Raw genomic sequence first — 19,305 nt, 5'->3', positions numbered from 1 at the left:
GAACAGGAACTAATTTACCACTAGAGGCCCGGGGCATGAAAATTCATGGACTGGAGGGGGAGTCTCTCAGCCCAGCCTGCCCCCTCTCACAGTCCGGAAGCCCTCAGTGACGGGAGGTGACCCAGCAATCAGGGGAAGGCGATGCCCCCATCACACCTCTGCTGCTGCCACTGCCGGCAGCACAAGCCTCGGCTGGCTCTGGTTACCTGAGCCTCGGGCAGCCCTGGGTGGCTCGGCAGCTGCCATCCAAGGCTTGCCTGTGCCTCGGGCCTGCCCTGGGCAGCTGGGGGGCTGAGAGGACTGGGGGACTCAGGAGGCAGGCACACAGCCAGACCTGGCCTGCCCGCGACCCAACAGGGCTGAGGGGACTGGTCGCTGCCATCTTTTGGCTGTGAGCGCTAACATCTTTGAGGACATGTAAGTCAATTAGCATATTCCCTCCTTATTGGCTGTGGGCGCCACCATCTTTGTGATGGTGTGAGGGTCAATTAGCATATTCCCTCTTTATCAGATAGGATAGTTTTGGAGGCTGGAAGTCCAAGATCAGGGTGCCAGCATGGTCAGTTTTTGAGAAAGCCCTTTTCTGGGTGGTAAAGAGTGGGCTTCTCACTGTATCCTCATTTGGAGGAAATGGCAAGGGGGAGGTCTTTGGGGTTTCTTTTATAAGGGTGCTTATCCCACTCATAAAGGCTCTGTCTTCATGGTCTAATTACCTCCTAAAGGTCCCACCTCCTAATATCATCACATTGGGGGGTAGAAACCCAACATGATGAATTTGAGGAGCACAAACTTTCAGTCCATTGCAATCATCATGACATCATGATGATAATTAAAATTCAATATATTAAAGCAATATAGACCTTTGAAGATGATTCTACTAATTTTCACTACCTTGTACAAGTTGGTAACAGAAATATTTACTTGTCAATTCTATTCAATCAAGTCATCTCAGTGCTGATGATAGAAATCAGCTTATACACTTCTTTTAAAATCCCCATTCCAGGGTGTGTTTATTGATTTTTAGAGAGAGAGGGAAAGAGAGAGAGAGAGAGAAACATGCCTCCCACATGTGCCCTGACTGGAGACTGAACCCATAACCTAGTTATGTGCCCTGACAGGGAATCAAACCACAACCATTTTGATTTATGGAAAATATTCCAACTAACTGAGCCACCAGGTCAGGGCTACACTTAGATTTGATTCAGATCTCCAGAACTACCTGATGGTGATATTTTTATTTGGGACATTCAACAGATAACTAAAGAAATCATTGAGTGAAAAAAATCTCATAGTGTGAACTTTAGAATGCACTTCTGGTTATTTTAGTCTCTTTGAAATAAAAACTAGGCAAAACGATGAAATCGGGAAGGGCGTGGTATAAGAGGTCTGGCTTTAGAGTTAAACATACCCAGGTCCTGTTTTTTGTCCAACTATTTGGATTACCCAGTGGTAAATTAAATAACCTCAGTTTCTTCCTGTTTAAAATAATGATAGTAATATTTACATTCTGAAGTTGTGGGGGTAAAATGAGGTATACAAAATGTGTCACTCAATAGGCCTCATTAGATGCCATCCCTCCTCACCTGTGGGGAGAGGTAGGTGGGGTCATATTTCTGTCTATTGTGGCTTCTTTGTTACAGCTCACTGATTATGACCTGCACCATTCCCTTCAGCATGCTGGTTGCCTCATTGGTTGTTCCAGCTTGTGGTGTTAATGCTAATATGCTAACATTAGGAAGCTTTTGTGTTGGACAGACTTTGTCTGGAATTGCACAAAGTGCCAGTTTCAAAATTCAGTTTTTTGACTTCAGTTATATGGAGTTCATTGATTACATATCTCTTGCTCTTTCTGTTCCTAGTTTCCATTGCACGTATCCTTGTCTTCATAGGCATGAGTATTTTATATGACTCTTCCCAAGACTAATAGATATCATGTTCTCTTTGTTGGAAAAAGGAATGAGCTTCATGGTTTTCTCAAATTAGATATATCTTGAGACTGTACTGCTATGTCAGCAGTTCTCAACCTGTGGGTCACGACCCCTTTGGGGGTCGAACGACCCTTTCACAGGGGTCACCTAAGACCATCAGAAAACACATATATAATTACATATTGTTTTTGTTATTAATCACAATGCTTTAATTATGTTCAATTTGTAACAATGAAATTGGGGGTCACCACAACATGAGGAACTGTATTAAAGGATTGCGGCACTAGGAAGGTTGAGAACCGCTGTGCTATGTGGAAGATTCTTTCCCATGATTCAAAGCCTTTCTTCACAGAAATATCTGTTTTGTACAGTAAATGATCTCACTAATGAGGCTGAACTCTTTCTAAACCACAGAAGAAAATAAAAACGTATTTATTGAATACCTACATAGTGCCTGACACTGGTGGACATTTTCATATGCATTTGATCTAATTTATTAATCTCGTTATTTAATCCAATTTACTCTTATAAAAATTCTGTGGTGAAATGTATTGAGAGGCTACTGCAGATGAGAAATGGAAACTCCACTACTTTTTAATTCTCTCATGGCCACTGCATAATATTTGTGATTATTTTGGTTGAAGTGAATGAAATGGTCTTTGACAGCCACTACTTAGGAAACACGCTTATATCGTGGAAAACACAATGATTATGAAGTCAGACCGCATCATATTTTATATTCCTAGAGAGAAAAATGCGGCATGCCAGTAACAGACATTCTGCTTGTGTAGACAGCCCACGGTAAGGCCATGGCGGTTGTGTAATGAGTTCATCAATCTTTAGAACCAACTCGGATTGTGGACATCACCTTCCCTGTGCTAATTCTCATCAGTGTAAAAACCACTGGTACTGGTGACACAGCTTCGGCGGGGCTGGGTATTCCAGCTCAGGAAGGATTGTGGCTTTTTTAATGAAAGACAGTGAACTTGAACTTGCTGTTTTGAAATTTTCTTTCATACTCACAATGAAGAAATGTACTTAGAAATCAAGAGGGAAGCTGGGTAATTCATTCCGTATTCACATAATTTGGTCAAATTAACTACTCAAAAATCAACAGCAAAAAAATGTTTTAAAGTCAGGCTTCTTGCAGCTTTTCACATTTAAAGTAATTAGTGTAGCTTAAAGATTCCCAAGGTAAAGCTACCCAGGCAAAGAACATGCTTTTTTTCTTTTTCCTTGACTTTCCCCCAGGTCCTTCCCATAGAATTCAAGCTCTCACTGAGCAATTCTCTTTGTCATAAACAAACCATCTTTCCAGCCACACCCTGTGGCTTCATTTGGGGGCCTCCAAGAGCCCAATCATTCAAAGCTGTGTAATTCCGTCCTATCTGGCAATCTCTGCAGGAAATTTAAGAGAAGCGGAAAGATCTAGGCTGTGATGAATCACCTTACCCTAACCTTCAGCTCAGTGGAGCCAGATTATCTTGCCCTAGGCAAGGTGGCCTTCCTCCACCAGGACGCTTCAGAGCGGGGAGCTGGTGTGATTATGGAAGGTACATTAAAAAACAGCAGGAGAATACTGGAAGCATTATTATAGAAAGGTTAAATGAACCTCTCTTCTCCTTTGTCTCTCCTTTCCCTTTCTTTTCACCCTTAATGTAATAAGAAGTTGCATTTGGACCTGAAAAAGTGCTTCCATCCCTCCACAACACAGTGTACTAACTAAAGAAGCATTTGTTTCATCCATGTAGAACCTGGGCTCAGTGGGGAGTGACCACCCAAGCTTTATTTCAAAAGAATCTTCAATGACCAGAACTCAGAAGTACCAGAGTAATTGGGGCTGCAAGAAAAAGAATGATGAAAAAAAAAATGCATTCAAAGCTCTCCGCTGCCTCTCACAGAAGATGAATATAGTTTTAAACTTGTCTCTTTCTTATTTCTTAGCTAGTGGGGGCCAGCAAGAGATTAAACCACCGAGATCCTTAGAGGCACAAGAGGTGCTTTGGGAGAAAGAAAGTATCTGCTTACCCCACCTCTCAGGGGATTTAGTTTAAGCTTCAGAAGGCATTTGTTTCTCTCACTTCAAATACTGTCTTTATTTCTTAAAAGCCTTTTAAAACAGTGGTCTTGATTTGGCTTGTTTAAGATTTTCTTTCTATTTACTTTGGTACCTAAGAAATCGGGAGAGGCAGCTGCTTTGATGAAAATTAGAAGAAAATCTTTTTCCCCAAATAGCAGATGCCAAGAGAAAAAAAAAAAAATAGCTGGGACTTCTTGACATTCTTATTGTAATTGTTACATAGAGCAACCGGAAGAGGAAACTGCCCTATAAATACTTCTAGGTTTTTAAAGCCTGAAATACATCGCAAACCTGTACAAAAGGGGCAATAACATATTGGGAATGAGCCCATCGTAAATGTGCTTCATTTATTGGGGTCTAGAAAAAGAGCAGAAGACAGGCGCTTAGGCCTGAAGCAATGCATTGCTTCCAATAACAAAAATCAAAAGTTTACCTTTACAGTAGGATTTGCACCTGACTAAACCCATATAAATCTGCTCTCAGAGGCTACAGGGCAGTCCACAACTATGCCGATAGGCAATATTCTATCAGCGAATTTACTGTCTCTCACCAGGAAGCAGGAAAAACTTTTTGTTTTTCTTTTAAGAGAGGAATGGTAATTCCTGGGGACCCGGAATGGAGACTTTATGGCAGTCTTATAAACATTCTTCCTGGCTCCTGATCTGGAACCAGAATAGCACTTTTGGTTCCACGTACATTTAAAACACATGTACCTGCCCTAACCGGTTTGGCTCAATGGACAGAGCGTCAGCCTGCAGACTAAAGGGTCCCAGGTTTGATTCCAGTCAAGGGCATGTACCTTGGTTGCGGGCACATCCCCAGTAGGGGTTGTGCAGGGGGCAGCTGATCGATGTTTCTCTCTCATTGATGTTTCTAGCTCTCTATCCATCTCCCTTCCTCTCTGTAAAAAATCAATCAAATATATTTTAAAAAAATAAAACACATGCACCTATCTTCTGGTACATGAAACTAGTATATGTCTTAGACACTCACCACATGCTCTATCCATCTGACACTGAATCCCCTCAACAATTATGAGAAATAGTTATAATTTTTATAGTTTTACTAGTAGCCCTGTGCACAAATCTGTGTGCCAGTAGCTCGCTGCCACCCTCCTGTAGCTCCCCACCTTCCCCCCTGCCCCCCTTTAGCTTGCTGCCTTGCCCCCTCCTATAGCTCTCTGCCACCCGCTTGTAGACAGTAGCTGGCTGCCCCGCCTTCCTGTAGCTCCCTCTGCCCCCCCCCTCCATAGTTTGCTGCCCTGCCCCCTCCTGTAGCTCTCCGCCACAGGCTTGTAGCTCGCTGCCCCACCCTTCTGCTGATCTATGAACCCTCCTTACGCTGTCAGTCATTACATTTCACGGCATAACGATAATTTGCATATTATATCTTTACTAGAGACCCGGTGCATGGAATTTGTGCACTCGGGAGGGGGGGTCCTCAGCCCAGCCTGTGCCCTCTCGCAGTCCAGGAGCCCTCAGTGGATGTCCAACTGATGGCTCAGGCCCGCTCCCCTCGGGAGAGGCTCCTGCCACCACTGCTGCACTTGCCAGCAGTGAGCCTGGCTCAGGGCTTCTGGCTGAGCGACGTTCCCCCTGTGGAAGGGCACTGACCACCAGGGGCAGCTCCTGCGTTAAGCATCTACCCCAGGGGTGGGCAAACTTTTTGACTCGAGGACCACAATGGGTTCTTAAACTGGACTCAGAAGAAGGAGCTGTGGCTGTGTTTCCCGACGTTGCCATGTTAACACTGCTGCTGGTGAAGGAGTGGAGGGGAGAGCAAGAGAACCCTCCGCTCTTTCGGCTCCGCGGGCCGGATAGAACAGCTGAACGGGCCGGACCCGGCCCGCGGGCCGTAGTTTGCCCACGGCTGGTCTACCCCCTGGTGGTCAGTGTGTGTCATAGCGACTAATCGTTCTCCTGCCTGATTGGTCGATTTGCATATTAGCCTTTTATTATATAGGACTATATAGGATAGGCAGGAAACTTTAGCATCAGTAAGTTAATTAACAAACCACTCAATTAGAATGTAGAGAACATCGAGCGATCGTGAGTTGGCTTGATCAGTGCTCTTCTTCCCAGACTCCGAGTTTAAAGTCACCCATGAGATATGATCTGAGGGTCTCCAAGAAGTTTTCTCTTCAGGAATATGTACATGGCATGCAGCTGTTTTCTCTTCCATCTGGTGGTGATCTGGGATGCATGCCAAACTCCAGGGGGCATCATTCATGCAGCCTACCTCAGCCCTGGTGGTTATACTAAATTCTCTTTATGCTTCTCTTTTAAGTGGATCCCATTTGTTGTTGTTGTGATTTTTTGTTGTTTTGTTGTTGTTGTTTTTGTACTTAAGCCCACCCTCAGTGATTTCACTGTAACAAATTTTCTGAGAACCGACTCTATTTGCTACGCACAGGGGATGGAGATAGAACTAGAAAACTATCTGGGTTGGAGGAGCTCCCAATATTTCAGGGAGAAGAGAAGGGAAGGGAGGGGCAACTCCAAATATCACACACAAAACAAAAACAACGGTGGCATGTCCTGCCCCGTTTCTTTGCCTCCCCAAACAGAGAAATCTCTGCCAGTCCTTTCAGGCCAGTCAGCCTCTCCAGGAGCATCAGGAAGGGGCCCCATCAGCTGAGGAAGGAGATGAAAAGCCCAGCGTGTACATGCCCTTTCTTCTTAAGAATAACGTCTGAACGCATAAACCTTCGTTAGATGGGACACATGTTCAGGCACAAAGCATTTCAATTGATGACATTTCTTTGTGGAACCCTGTTCCCAAGGGTAGGGGAAATTGGAGGGTGAGCAATTAGACACTGGCCAGGCCCAGGCATCTGAGAACTATCAGAGCCTGCAGTCTGGTCTGTGCCTGCCACTACCAGCAAGGGCCCGCAGGGAGGGGAGTAGCTTGGCGCTGAAGATAAGTCTCCAAATCAGGCGGAAGCAGTGAGTGGGGACAGCTAGGGGGAGGGCCCGCAGCAGTGAAGTCAGAGGCAGAGCAGCGACTGCAGCTGAATCAATTTGGAGATAAAAATAGTGCCTGCCGCCCCTGCCTCTGCAGTGATTTCATAAAGGCCCCAGCTGCGCTGGAGAGAGAGCCAGCATGTGTGTGCCTACCTCCTCCTCAAAACGGTGAAAGGAGCGATCACAGCAACCACAACCCGGGCTGAAACACTGCTCTCCAGCATCTCCTCCCTCTTCCTCTGTGTTTCCCTGCCTCCCACTCTCTCCCAGAGCTCCCAGAAGTGCCTCTTCCCTCACCTGTTCTTCTCCTTAATGGGATCATTCAAGACAGGGACAAAGAGATGAGTTCTTCTGAGGCTGGAAGAGATAGGGATCCCAGACATTCATAACGAATCCAGTTGGCACTTTTCCCCTGGCGCACCACTGAGATGACTGCCCACTCTTTACCAGACAGGACATGAAAACCCTTCTATAATGGGTCCTGCAAAGTCAGACCTCTCCCCAGGTTTCCACGGGTGAGTTTCCTTCCTGAGCATCCAGAGAAAACAAAACCTGGAATTGGCAATTAGTGTGACTGTCCCAGGAGACACAGATTGAGGGGTCCGTTTCTGTGACTGATGCGAGAAACCTCTCTGGATCTGCTCTGAAGGAACATGGTGTGAACAGAGCGCTGGCACTTTGCAGAGTGATTATGCCCGCAGTGCAGGGAGGTAACCTTTCTGCTGCTGTATTCTGACATTTGCATCGAGGCAAATGCATCACTGGTAATTGCACCGGAGTGTCAAAGCCGCTTGATGTGTGTGTTCCAACCAAGGTGTGAATGAGGACTTTAGAATTAAGGGATGAGAGGCAAAGAAGAAGTGCAGGCAAATTATAAGAGAAGAGATAATGGAATTGGCCATAAAAGTAATGGCTTTGGATTGATGTTTTCTTCATACTCCTGCAAAAGGAGTATGTTGGTATTAAATAACACATTGCTTGTGAAAGTGTCTAAACTAGGGTCTTGTTCTTAAAAAACACTATTTAATAATTAACATCATCCCATCTAACCCCAAATTGAATATGCTTAGATATCCATCAAGAGGAAATATAAAGCTAGTAATATTTTAATGAAACCAAGAAAATCAACGGTGTCATGTGTAGGCAAATGTCCCTAGTAGAATCCTTACATTCTTCTGTTTTCCTCTGATTCTTTTATGTTGGGTGAGCTTTAACCATAGATTTTTAACTCAGTAGGCAATAAATACAGGACCCAGCAACATAATAAAGACACAGGACCCAAAAGTCTCTTAAACTGTGAGGCCCAAAGCAAGCCCCTTGTTGTTGATTTTACTTATAACTCTGAAATAATTTCATTATGTTAGAAGGAAGAAATAGTTCCCATCAGAGAGAGGACTATAACATTGCCAAACTCTCCAATTTGGCAAATACAACAAACTATTAGTCAACCACATTGGGAATCTGGCTTTCTCATGGGGACCTATTGTTTATAGGAATATCACAGCTGACAAATAAGCAAACATTCCCCCTGAACTACTGTGATACAATTCACATGGTTTTTAAAGCATATTTACAACCATTAAGGGAAAATCTGTAGAAAATTTAAAATCATTACAAAAGTCCCTTTTGGTGCTTCAGAAATTGTTGATGTCCTTTGAATATCCTGCTGACTGTTTTCCCACTGACAGACAAAGACATCTGAAGCAAAGCCAGTTTCCTCTGTGTTGGGTTCCTAATACAAATGAGTGAAAAATAGAACAAGCTTCGGATAAATGAAGTATACTTGATAAAAATAAATCAAGATTTGAAATGTAATTGAACTGTGTTTATTTCCTTATGAAAACATACTTTAAAATCTAAAATACATTTTGAAATTCAGCCAAACAACCTTAATCCTATGAGTATTCAAAACATAGCTGACATTTTTACAGACCATTTTAAGAGTACTCCGGGACATCCTGCTTCGGGTTGCATTAGGGCAGAGCCAAAGCTACTTGACTTGTTGGCCTATTATTAATGACAGTAGAGAAGGCTAGGACGTGCCAAAGGTTTCAATAAAGCAGCAAAGTTGTGTTGGTCTCTGTTGTGAATCAGCCTCTTCTTAACTTGTGTAAAGCAGATGTAAGCATGTGCTTTATAGTCCCTATCTTTATTATTCAGGGCCTTCACCACACTGCCTTTGTAGTGGTAAAAATGCCCAGGTACACCTGACAGGTTACAAATGAAAAGAGCTAGGGAAGACAGTTGAGGATAAAGTGCTGCAGACATCTGGTTCCAGCAGTACGCCAGAATAGGATAAAGTGTACTCACTGTCCGTGCCTTTAACATATACACTGCATATGTCATCCATCTATCTTTCTTCTATCTATTTATCATCATTTAGTCTTTTTAAAAATATATTTTATTGATTTTTTACAGAGAGGAAGGGAGAGGGATAGAGAGTTAGAAACATCGACGAAAGAGAAACTTTGATCAGCTGCTTCCTGCACCTGCACACTCCCTACTGGGGATATGCCCGTAACCAAGGTACATGCCCTTGACCGGAATCGAACCTGGGACCCTTCAGTCTGCAAGCTGACGCTCTATCCACTGAGCCAAACCAGTTAGGGCTATCTATTTGGTCTTGAAAGGAATAATGGAAAGCTTCAGTTTCTAGAAGCAAAGAAGCAACTCAAAGCCTGAGAAATAAACCCACACTGAGTTAGCTTTCAGGATATTAGGCTCAATTTCAGGCCCAAATGCCAGGGCCTGAGATTTTATTGCTCATGCAGGGTCAAAGGCCTGGCAATGGACATATGCAAGGAAAGGGGACAAAAATGGTGCCCCTGTATAAGGTCATGACTTTGGAAGAGCTGTCTTCTTAATGAAAGAAGATTAGAGAGATCCTCCCCACTGGACCAGAGAAGGTACCCGGAGTTTTGTGAGATGTTGAAACAACAAGGAGGCTCAACAAATATTTTCAAAATCAATTTTTGTACTACCCACAAGACATTTGGTGTAGAAGTTCAGACTTATGAAATAAATAAAAAGGTCCTGATTAATAATACCCCTGATAATGTTATGATAATAATATAACTCCATAAGAATGCTATGACAAAGATTTTTCTATGAGCCTGCCTTGAAAAACAGCTGCATGAAATAAGAATATAACCATGTCAACAAGCAGTGAGGGGGGGAAATAAAATAAATATGATAAATAATGAACATAATACCATGAAAATAATGTATAAACAGAATTTTAAAACATAACTTCAAGAAAATTTTTTAAAAAGTCATTGAATGACATAAAAAAAGTATTAAATAGCATATTTGACACAACTGAATGGAAAAGTTATGAACTGGAAAATTGACCTGAAAAATTAACTTTAAGTCAGTGCACAGATAAAGATATGGGGCATATGAAGCTTCAAAAGGCATGGGGAATAGAATGATAATAACCAGATTGGAGTTCTGAAGGAGAAGAGAAAAAATGTATAAGACAATATTCTTTTTTTTTTTTTAAATATATTTTATTGATTTTTTTTACAGAGCAGAAAGGAGAGGGATAGAGAGCCAGAAACATGGATGAGAGAGATTGATCAGCTGCCTCCTGCACGCCCCCTAGTGGGGATGTGCCCACAACCAAGGTACATGCCCTTGACCGGAATCGAACCTGGGACCCCTGAGTCCGCAGGCCGATGCTCTATCCACTGAGCCAAACCGGTTCGGCAATATTCTAATCTAAGATATAATGGCAAGAAATTTTCCAGAATGAAAGACATGAATCATATGTTGATGAAAATATCTTATGCTGATAAATTAAAACAAATATATAACTATAGTTAAATACATAAAGCTTCCAAACAAAAAATCATATAAGAAATCCTATACTCCACACCCCATCAGAACTATACATTACCAAACATGGGTAGGGCAACATAAGAAAGGGAAATTGTGGGCCAATATTTTTATTATGTTACTAGAGGCCTGTTGCACAAAATTTGTGCATGGGGAGTGAGTCCTCTCAGCCCAGCCTGCACCCTCTCCAATCCAGGAACCTTTGGGGGATATCTGACTGCCGGTTTAGGCCTGATCCTGAGTATGGGGCTAAAATGGCAGTCAGACATCTCTCTCACAATTTGGGACTGCTGGCTCCTAACTGCTCACCTGCTTGCCTGCCTGATCTCCCCTACTGGCCCCCTTGCCAGCCTGATCACCCCTAACTGCCTCAGCCTGCTGGCCTGGTCGCCCCCAACTGCCCCCCCCTGCAGGCCTGGTTGCCCCCAACTGCTACCCCTGCTGGCCTGGTCGCCCCCAACTGCCCCTCTGCCATCCTTGTCACCCCTCACTGCCCCCCTCTGCTGGCTGGGTTGCCCTTAACTGAACTCCCCTGCCGACCTGGTCACCTCCAACTGCCCTCCCTCCCCGCTGGCCTGGTTGCCCCTCACTGCCTCCCTCTGCCAGCCTGGTTGCCCCTCTTCCCCCAACTGCTGGCCTGGTGGCCCCCAAATGCCCCTCCTGCTGGCCTGGTCACCCCTCACTGGCCCCCTCTGCTGGCCTGGTCATCCCTCACTTCCCCCCACCCACCCAGCCTGGTCGCCCCACGCAGCCTGATGTTTGGTTGTTTGTTTGCCCCTCACTGTCCTCCCCCACCCCCCGCCGGCCTTGTCGCCTCACACAGCCTGCTGTTCAGTTGTTTGGTTGTCCCTCACTAACCCCCCTGATGGCCTGGTCACCTCACTCAGCCTGTTCGGTCATCTGTTCGGTCATCTGTTTGGTTGTGATGGCCCCTGGCTCTTTATATATATAAATTACCATAGGTAAAAAAATAATAAAATATTAGAACAGTAAATACAACAACTGAAACATGTACCAAATGAATGAAATAATAGTTTAATCTCTGTAAAATTGTTCATTGGCACTGTAATATGAACTGAATAAAAAAAGTAAAAATAATTAAATAGATGTAGAGAAAGTACATGAAAATTTTATTCCCAATTTAAAGTAAAAATTCATAGTTGTCTATAAAAGAAAATGACTTCCTTAACCTTAAAAAAGGTATCTGCCAATACATTACAAGAAATGTCATGCTGGAGGGATCACCAAACCAGATATAAAGTTATATTACAAAGCCACTGTTCTGAAAACTGCCTGGTACTGGCACAAGAACAGACATATAGACCAATGGTACAGAACAGAGAACCCAGAAATCAACCAAAGCCATTATGCTCAATTAATATTTGGCAAAGGAGGCAAAAGCATACAATGGAGTCAAGACAGTCTCTTCAATAAATGCTGTTGGGAAAATTGGACAAATACATGCAAAAAAAATGAAATTAGACCACCAATTTACACCATACACAAAAACAAACTCAAAATGGATAAAGAACTTAAATGGAAGATGGGAAACCATAAAAATCTTAGGAGAATCCATAGGCAGCAAAATATCAGACATATGTCATAGCAGTATCTTTATCGATAGAGCTCCTGGGAAATGGAAACTAAGGATAAAATAAACAAATGGGACTAAATCAAAATAAAAGGCTTCTGCACAGCAAAAGAAACCATCAACAAAACAACAAGAAAACTCACTGCATGGAAGAACATATTTGCCAAGGATATAACCTATAAGGACCTAATCTCCAAAGTTTATAGGGAACTCATACAACATAACAAAAGGAAGATAAACAATCCAATCAAAAAATGGGCAAATGACTTAAATAGACACTTTCGAAAGTGAACATACAGAAGGCCACAAGACATATGTAAACATACTCAAAGTCACTAATCATCTGAGAGATGCAAATCAAAACAACAATGAGATACCATCTCACACTTTTCATAATGGCTATCATCAACAAATCAACAAATAACAAGTGCTGGAGAGGATGTGGAGAAAAAGGAACCCTTGTTCACTGCTGGTGGGAATGCAGACTGGTATAGCCACTGTGGAAAACAGTATGGAGTTTACTAAAAAAATTAAAAATGGAACTCCCATTTGACCCATTAATCCCACTCCTAGGAATATATCCCAAGAAATCAGGAACACTAATCAGAAAGGATATATGCACCCCCTTGTTCATAGCAGCACAATTTACAATAGCTAAGAATTGGAAACAGCCTAAGTGCCCATCAGCAGATGAGTGGATTAAAAAATGGTGGCCCCTTGTGTGTGGCTCTTCCACAAAATACCACGTGCGGGTGGTACAGTGCGAAGTTGACTTAAAACTTTAAGTAAAGTTTATTAAGTTAATTTTAGGGAACGTTGTGGAGTGAAAGAAGATGTAGTGTTGAGGATTGAGAAAGGTATGTTGAGATGGTTTGGACATATAGAGAAGATGAACAAAAGGAGATAGATGAAACAAGTATACAAGATGAGTGTGGATGGGGGAGTTGGAAGGGGTTGACCTCAGTGAGCGTACCTCAATCAGATTGAGGACATTTTTAGCAAAGGCCATCTTAGGAGTACCCTAATTAAGTTAATAACAATGTACCTACCTATATAGTTTAAGTTTAAAAAATTTGGCTCTCAAAAGAAATTTCAATCGTTGTATTGTTGATATTTGGCTCTGTTGACTAATAAGTTTGCCGACTACTGTGCTAGGGGATAGGAATGGCTGGGGAGAAGTCAGTGGAGAAAAAAGGAGACATATGTAATACAATATGTAATACTTTAAACAATAGGAATTAAAGAAATGTCATGCTTAATGGTAAGAGATTAGAAGCACTTTCTTTAATGTCAGGGCTAAGAGAGGAATAGCTTCTTTTGTACTATTCAACTTTTATTGTAGACAGTGTAATAAGACAAAAGGAAAAAAAATGGAAATATAAGGATTGCAAAAGATGAAATAAAATTTGTTTCAAATGATGTTATCTATAAATAAATTAATCTAAGAAAATATTTGAATCATTAATAATATTAGTGTTCAGAAAGTTCCCTGAATTAAATCTCAGACTAACAAATTTATACATAGCATTCCCATATACCAGCAATTAGATAATATAATGATCTCATCCTAAAATGTATCAAAAATATCTAAAGTACTCAGATATAAATCTAACAAAACACATGCAAGATTTTTATGGAAACCATTCTTAAACTTGTAAGATAAATGAGGGATACACACACACACACACACACACACACACACACACACACACCTTGCAAACACATTATTCATGAATGGATGGCAAAAATCAATATTATAGAGAAGTCAGTTTCACCGGATTAATCTAAAGATTTAATACACTCAAGTCAAAATTCCAACAAGATTTTTCTTTTTTGGATAGTGTAGTCAGCTTATTGTAATATTCACACTGAATTACCAGTCATGGTAGAGTCTGGTGTCCCTACTGCTTTCTGCAAAGCCACCCCACCAAGACCACTGTATCCCCCTGTCCTGCAACCACAGCCATGTCTGCTGTGGTGCCACCACCTCAGACCAGCGTCATGATCAGACAACAATATTCAATGAGTAAACGTGTTCCTCAGTTCTGTGGTGTTCTTGGTCACACATGTATGGAATTTCTGAAGAGCAGTGGAGATTGTTGCCAGGCATAGTATGACCTCTATGCAGACAAGTGAACTATAGAAATTCATTACTGCACCAACAAGAAGCCCCCATATGAGTGGTTAACCTGGACACAGAAGTGTTGAATTGAAGTCTGCAGAGCATTTTGTAAGAGTTCTCACCTGGGGTACACCTGAGTGCACTTCCTTTCTATTGCTTTAGTAATACTGGATTGAAGAATTGCTGCTTATTGTTAGAAGGTTCATTTCATTTCTCATTACTCCCAAAGCCATACTCAAAGCCTGAGAATTTCAAGTGAAATATACTGAAGTAGACTCAGCTTCTTTGCATACTTTATTTTTTTAAATGTATTTTTGTTGAAAGTATTACAGATGTCCCTGTATTTCCCCCATTGACCACCTCCACCTCCCACCTCCCACCTTCCACCTCCCACCAGGCCTTCACCACACTATACATATATTCATATAAGTCATTTGCTTAATTTCTCTCCACCCAACAACCCCCACCTTTCCTCTGAAATTCATCAGTATGTTCCATGCTTCTATGTCTCTGCATCTATTTTGTTCATCAATTTATTGTGTTCATTACATTTTACATATGAGTGAGATCATGTGATACTTATCTTCTCTAACTGGCTTATTTCATTTAGCATAAAACTCTCCAAATCCCTCCATGCTGTCTCAAAGGGTAGGAGATCCTTATTTTTTTTTTTTTACTGCTGCATAATATTCCATGGTGTAATTGTACAAAGGTTTTTGATTCACTCATCTACTGATGGGCACTTGCAGTGCTCTGAACATAGGGGTGCATTTATTCTTTCTGATTGGTGTTTCAGGCTTCTGAGGAAATATTCCTAGAAGTGTGATTACTAGGTCAAATAGCAGTTCCATATTTAATTTTTTGAGGAAACTCCATACTGTTCTTCATAGTGGCTGCATCAATCTGCCTCCCCACCAGCTGTGTGCTTGGGTTTCCTTTTCTTCACATCCTCACCAGCACTTGTCATTTGTTGATGGTAGCCATTCTGGCAGGTGTGAGGTGATATCTTATTGTTATTTTAATTTGCATCTCTCTGATGAGTAGTGACTTGGAGCCTTTTTTCATATGCCTCTTGGCCATCTATATGCCACTTTGAAGAAGTGTCTATTTAGGGCCTTTGTCCATTTTTTTAATTGGATTATTTTGTTTTCATTTTATTAAGTCGTATGAGTGCCTTATATATTTTAGATATTAACCTCTTATCAGATGTATCATTGGTACATATGTTCCCCCATTCAGTGGGCTCCTTTTTCATTTTGATGATGGTTTCTTTTGCTGTGCAGAAGCTTTTTATTTTGATGTAGTTCATTCGTTATGTTCTCATTTGTTTCCCTTGCCCTAGGACAGTGGTCGGCAAACTCATTAGCCAACAGAGCCAAATATCAACAGTACAACGATTGAAATTTCTTTTGAGAGCCAAATTTTTTAAACTTAAACTATCTAGGTAGGTACATTGTTATTAACTTAATTAGGGTACTCCTAAGCTGGCCTTTGCTAAAAATGTCCTCAATCTGATTGAGGTATGTTCGCTGAGGTCGACCCCTTCCAACTTTCCCATCCACACTCGTCTTGTATACTTGTTTCATCTATCTCCTTTCGTTCATCTCCTTTATATGTCCAAACCATCTCAACATACCTTTCTCAGTCCTCAACACTATATCTTCTTTCACTCCACAGTGTTCCCTAAAATTAACTTAATAAACTTTACTTAAAGTTTTTAGTCAACTTCGCACTGTATGCGCACACCTACACATGGTATTTTGTGGAAGAGTCACACTCAAGGGGCCAAAGAGCCACATGTGGCTTGCGAGCTGTGGTTTGCCGACCACTGCTCTAGGAGATGAATCGGCAAACATATTGCTATAAGGGATGTCTGAGATTTTGCTGTCTATGGTTTCTTCTAGGATTTTTATGATTTCATTATTTACATTTAAGTTTTTTATCTGTTTTGAGTTTATTCTTTTTATGGTGTAAGTGTCTAATTTTCCCAGCACCATTAATTGAAGAGACCATCTTGACTCCATTGTATGTTCTTGCCTCCTTTGTCAAATATAATTAAGCATAATGGCTTGGGTAGATTTCTGGGTTCTCTGTTCTGTTCCATTGATCTACATGCCTGTTCCTGTGCCAGTACCAGGCTGTTTTGATTACAGTGGCTTTGTAGTATAACTTTATATCTGGTATTGAGATCCCTCCAACTTTGATCTTTCTCAAGATTGGTGTGGCTATTTGGGGTCTTTTTTTGGTTCCAAATAAATGTCTGAATTATTTGTTCTAGATCTGTGTAATATGTCATTGTATTTTAATAGAGATTGCATTGAATCTATAGGTTGCTTTGGGTAGTCTGGACATCTTAATTATGTTAATTTTACCAATCTTTGAACATGGTATATTCTTTCACTTGTTTATACCTTCCTCTATCTCATCCATTTTTAATGAAAACTTTCAGCAAAGTAGGAACAGAGGAATCATACCTCAACATGACAAAGACCATATATATATAATAAATCTATATCCAAAATCACACTCAATGGTCGAAACTAAAACCATTTCTCCTAAGAACTACTCTTATTCAACATAGTACTGGAAGTCCTAGCCACAGCAATAAGACAAGAAGAAAACATAAAAGGCATCCAAATTGGAAAGGAGGAAATAAAACTGTCAGTATTCATAGATGACATGATATTACACATAGAAAACCCTAAAGACTCCCAGTCTTTTTGGAGGGTCCCTGGTGCAGAACAATGGGAGAAACTGTGTGTGACTGGCCCTGAGTACCCTGGTTGGAGCTATCAGCAATGCACAGCTTGTGGCTCCCTCTCCTGGGGCTGGGTGTGCTTTGACAGGACCAAGATATACACGAAGGTCTGCTTTTCTAGCCCCAGGTCCAGAAGCAGATCAGGCAAAGACTCAAAGGCCCCAGAGATACACATCTGCCTGCAGACTGATTGCTATTCTCAGTCCCTTACTGAACCTCAGGTTGTAGACTATAGGAAGGCATAAACTCCATATGGTGGGGTGAAAGGTTTTCCAACAGGGTGAGGAAATTGCTTCCCCTTCCGTTTCCCCCCACCCCAGGCAATAACTGCCTGGATTATTAAGTTCTGCTTGAGAAAGATGTCCTATGCAGTATGGGGGAATGATTCAGCATAAGAATCCAGGTGACTGCACTCAGAGCTTTATCCCCAGAGCCCACAACCCTGGATCCTCCTTACAGAACTCTAGTCCACTATGCCCTCCCTCTGCCAGAGCCCAAAGTGAGTAGCTGCATATGAAATTTTGTACATTGGCCCTTCAAGAGGGTGTCTGTCTTTCCAGAAGTTTCTCCCTAACAGACAGAAACCCCACTGTTTTTCACATCCAGATGTTATATGGGCACTTTTCTCAGTTCTGATGCTCTGGACTGGGAGAACAGCTTGGGGTTTCGACCCCAGAGTTATCAGTAGGAGCCCCCACAGCTGAAATATCTCCCCAGAACTTCAGCTGGTGTCTGTGGGAGCCCAGCCAGCCCTTTTGCGCCTCCGCCCTTTCTACCAGATTCCATCTGGTCTCCACTTTCCACCCTTGGTTATGATGGTTCTCTCCAGCTAGTCTTCAGTTGATTATTCAGGATGGTTTTTCTATATTTTAGTTGTAATTCCATTTTGTTCCTGGGAGAGTGTCAATGTAGCTTCCACTTACTCTGCCACCATTTGGAATCTCTTTGCATCATTTCTGTATTCAATTTTTAAGTTATTTCATAACCCTATTGAGTGTGTTTTAAGTAACATGGCTTGAACGAACCACCCAGCTTCTGTGGAAGTGCCACACAAGAACATGAGATTTCTCATTACACACAATCCAACCTTAAACAGATTTATAGAGGAACTTGAGGAATATGGGGTTACTGCAATATATGAGTATGTGAAGCAATTTATGACACTACTCTTGTGGATTAAGAAGGCATCCATGTTCTTGATTGGCCTTTTGATGATGGTGCACCACCATCCAACCAGACTGTTGATGACTGGTTAAATCTTGTAAACATTAAGTTTTCTGGTCCTAGCCAGTTTGACTCGGGATAGGCCATCAGCCTGTGGACTGAAGGGTCCCGGGTTCGATTTTGGTCAAAGGCACTTGTCTGGGTTGCAGGCTCAATCCCCAGTGTGGGGTGTGCAGGAGGCAGCCAATCAATGATTTTCTCTCATCATTGATGCTTCCTATCTCTCTATCTCCCTCTTTGAAATCAATAAAAATATATTTTTTTAAAAATTAAATTTTGTGAAGAAACTGGATTGTATTGCTGTTCATTGTGTTGCAGGCCTTGAGCTCCAGTGCTTGTTGCTCTAGCATTAATCAAAGTTGGAATGAAATATGAAGATGCAGTATAGTTCATCAGACAAAATCAGCATGGAGCTCTTAATAACAAGCAATTTTTGTATTTGGAGAAGTATCCTCCTAAAATGTGGTTGTGTTTCAAAGACTCCAATGGCCATAGAAATAACTGTTGCATTCAATAAAATGGGTGCTTGATGACATTGCTTTGGAAGTGGAACTTGAGACAGGATCAAATTTGTCATACAGGCTAATGAAACTTCTACAGGAGTATTGAAAAGAAGTTTTATCAGGCCACAAGCTTGAGCGAATTTCAACCTCTATGTTTGGGTTATGATCAACCAATTTTGACACTTAGCAAAAGATTCTTACTGTTCATCATTTAAAAAGTGCTTATTATTTGTACCAATTGATTTTTCCTGAAATCATGCAGTATTGAGTTATGTGTTTAAATCTAATCCCATGCCAGA

General features: G+C 41.7%; 1 protein-coding gene and 1 pseudogene across 2 annotated transcripts; both read left to right on the top strand.

Moving 5' to 3' along the window:
• Positions 1-14,400: 14,400 nt before the first annotated feature.
• LOC308514285 (uncharacterized protein) lies at positions 14,401-14,511 on the top strand (the record flags this gene model as incomplete). Its single annotated transcript, XM_081084374.1, has 1 exon — positions 14,401-14,511. The coding sequence occupies one exon, from the start codon at positions 14,401-14,403 to the stop codon at positions 14,509-14,511; it is 111 nt and encodes a 36-aa protein (XP_080940500.1).
• A 3,826-nt stretch (positions 14,512-18,337) lies between these two features.
• Positions 18,338-19,020, top strand: LOC308514103 (protein tyrosine phosphatase type IVA 1-like; annotated as a pseudogene). The gene is made up of 2 exons: positions 18,338-18,540; positions 18,766-19,020. The product of its transcript is annotated as a protein tyrosine phosphatase type IVA 1-like (transcript).
• Positions 19,021-19,305: the final 285 nt, after the last annotated feature.

This window comes from Myotis nattereri (genome assembly GCF_964212035.1).
Source record: "Myotis nattereri genome assembly, chromosome: 2".
Lineage (NCBI taxonomy): Eukaryota > Metazoa > Chordata > Mammalia > Chiroptera > Vespertilionidae > Myotis > Myotis nattereri.
The sequence above is the reverse complement of the archived record's forward strand: the minus strand, read 5'-3'. Positions and strand labels throughout refer to the sequence as shown.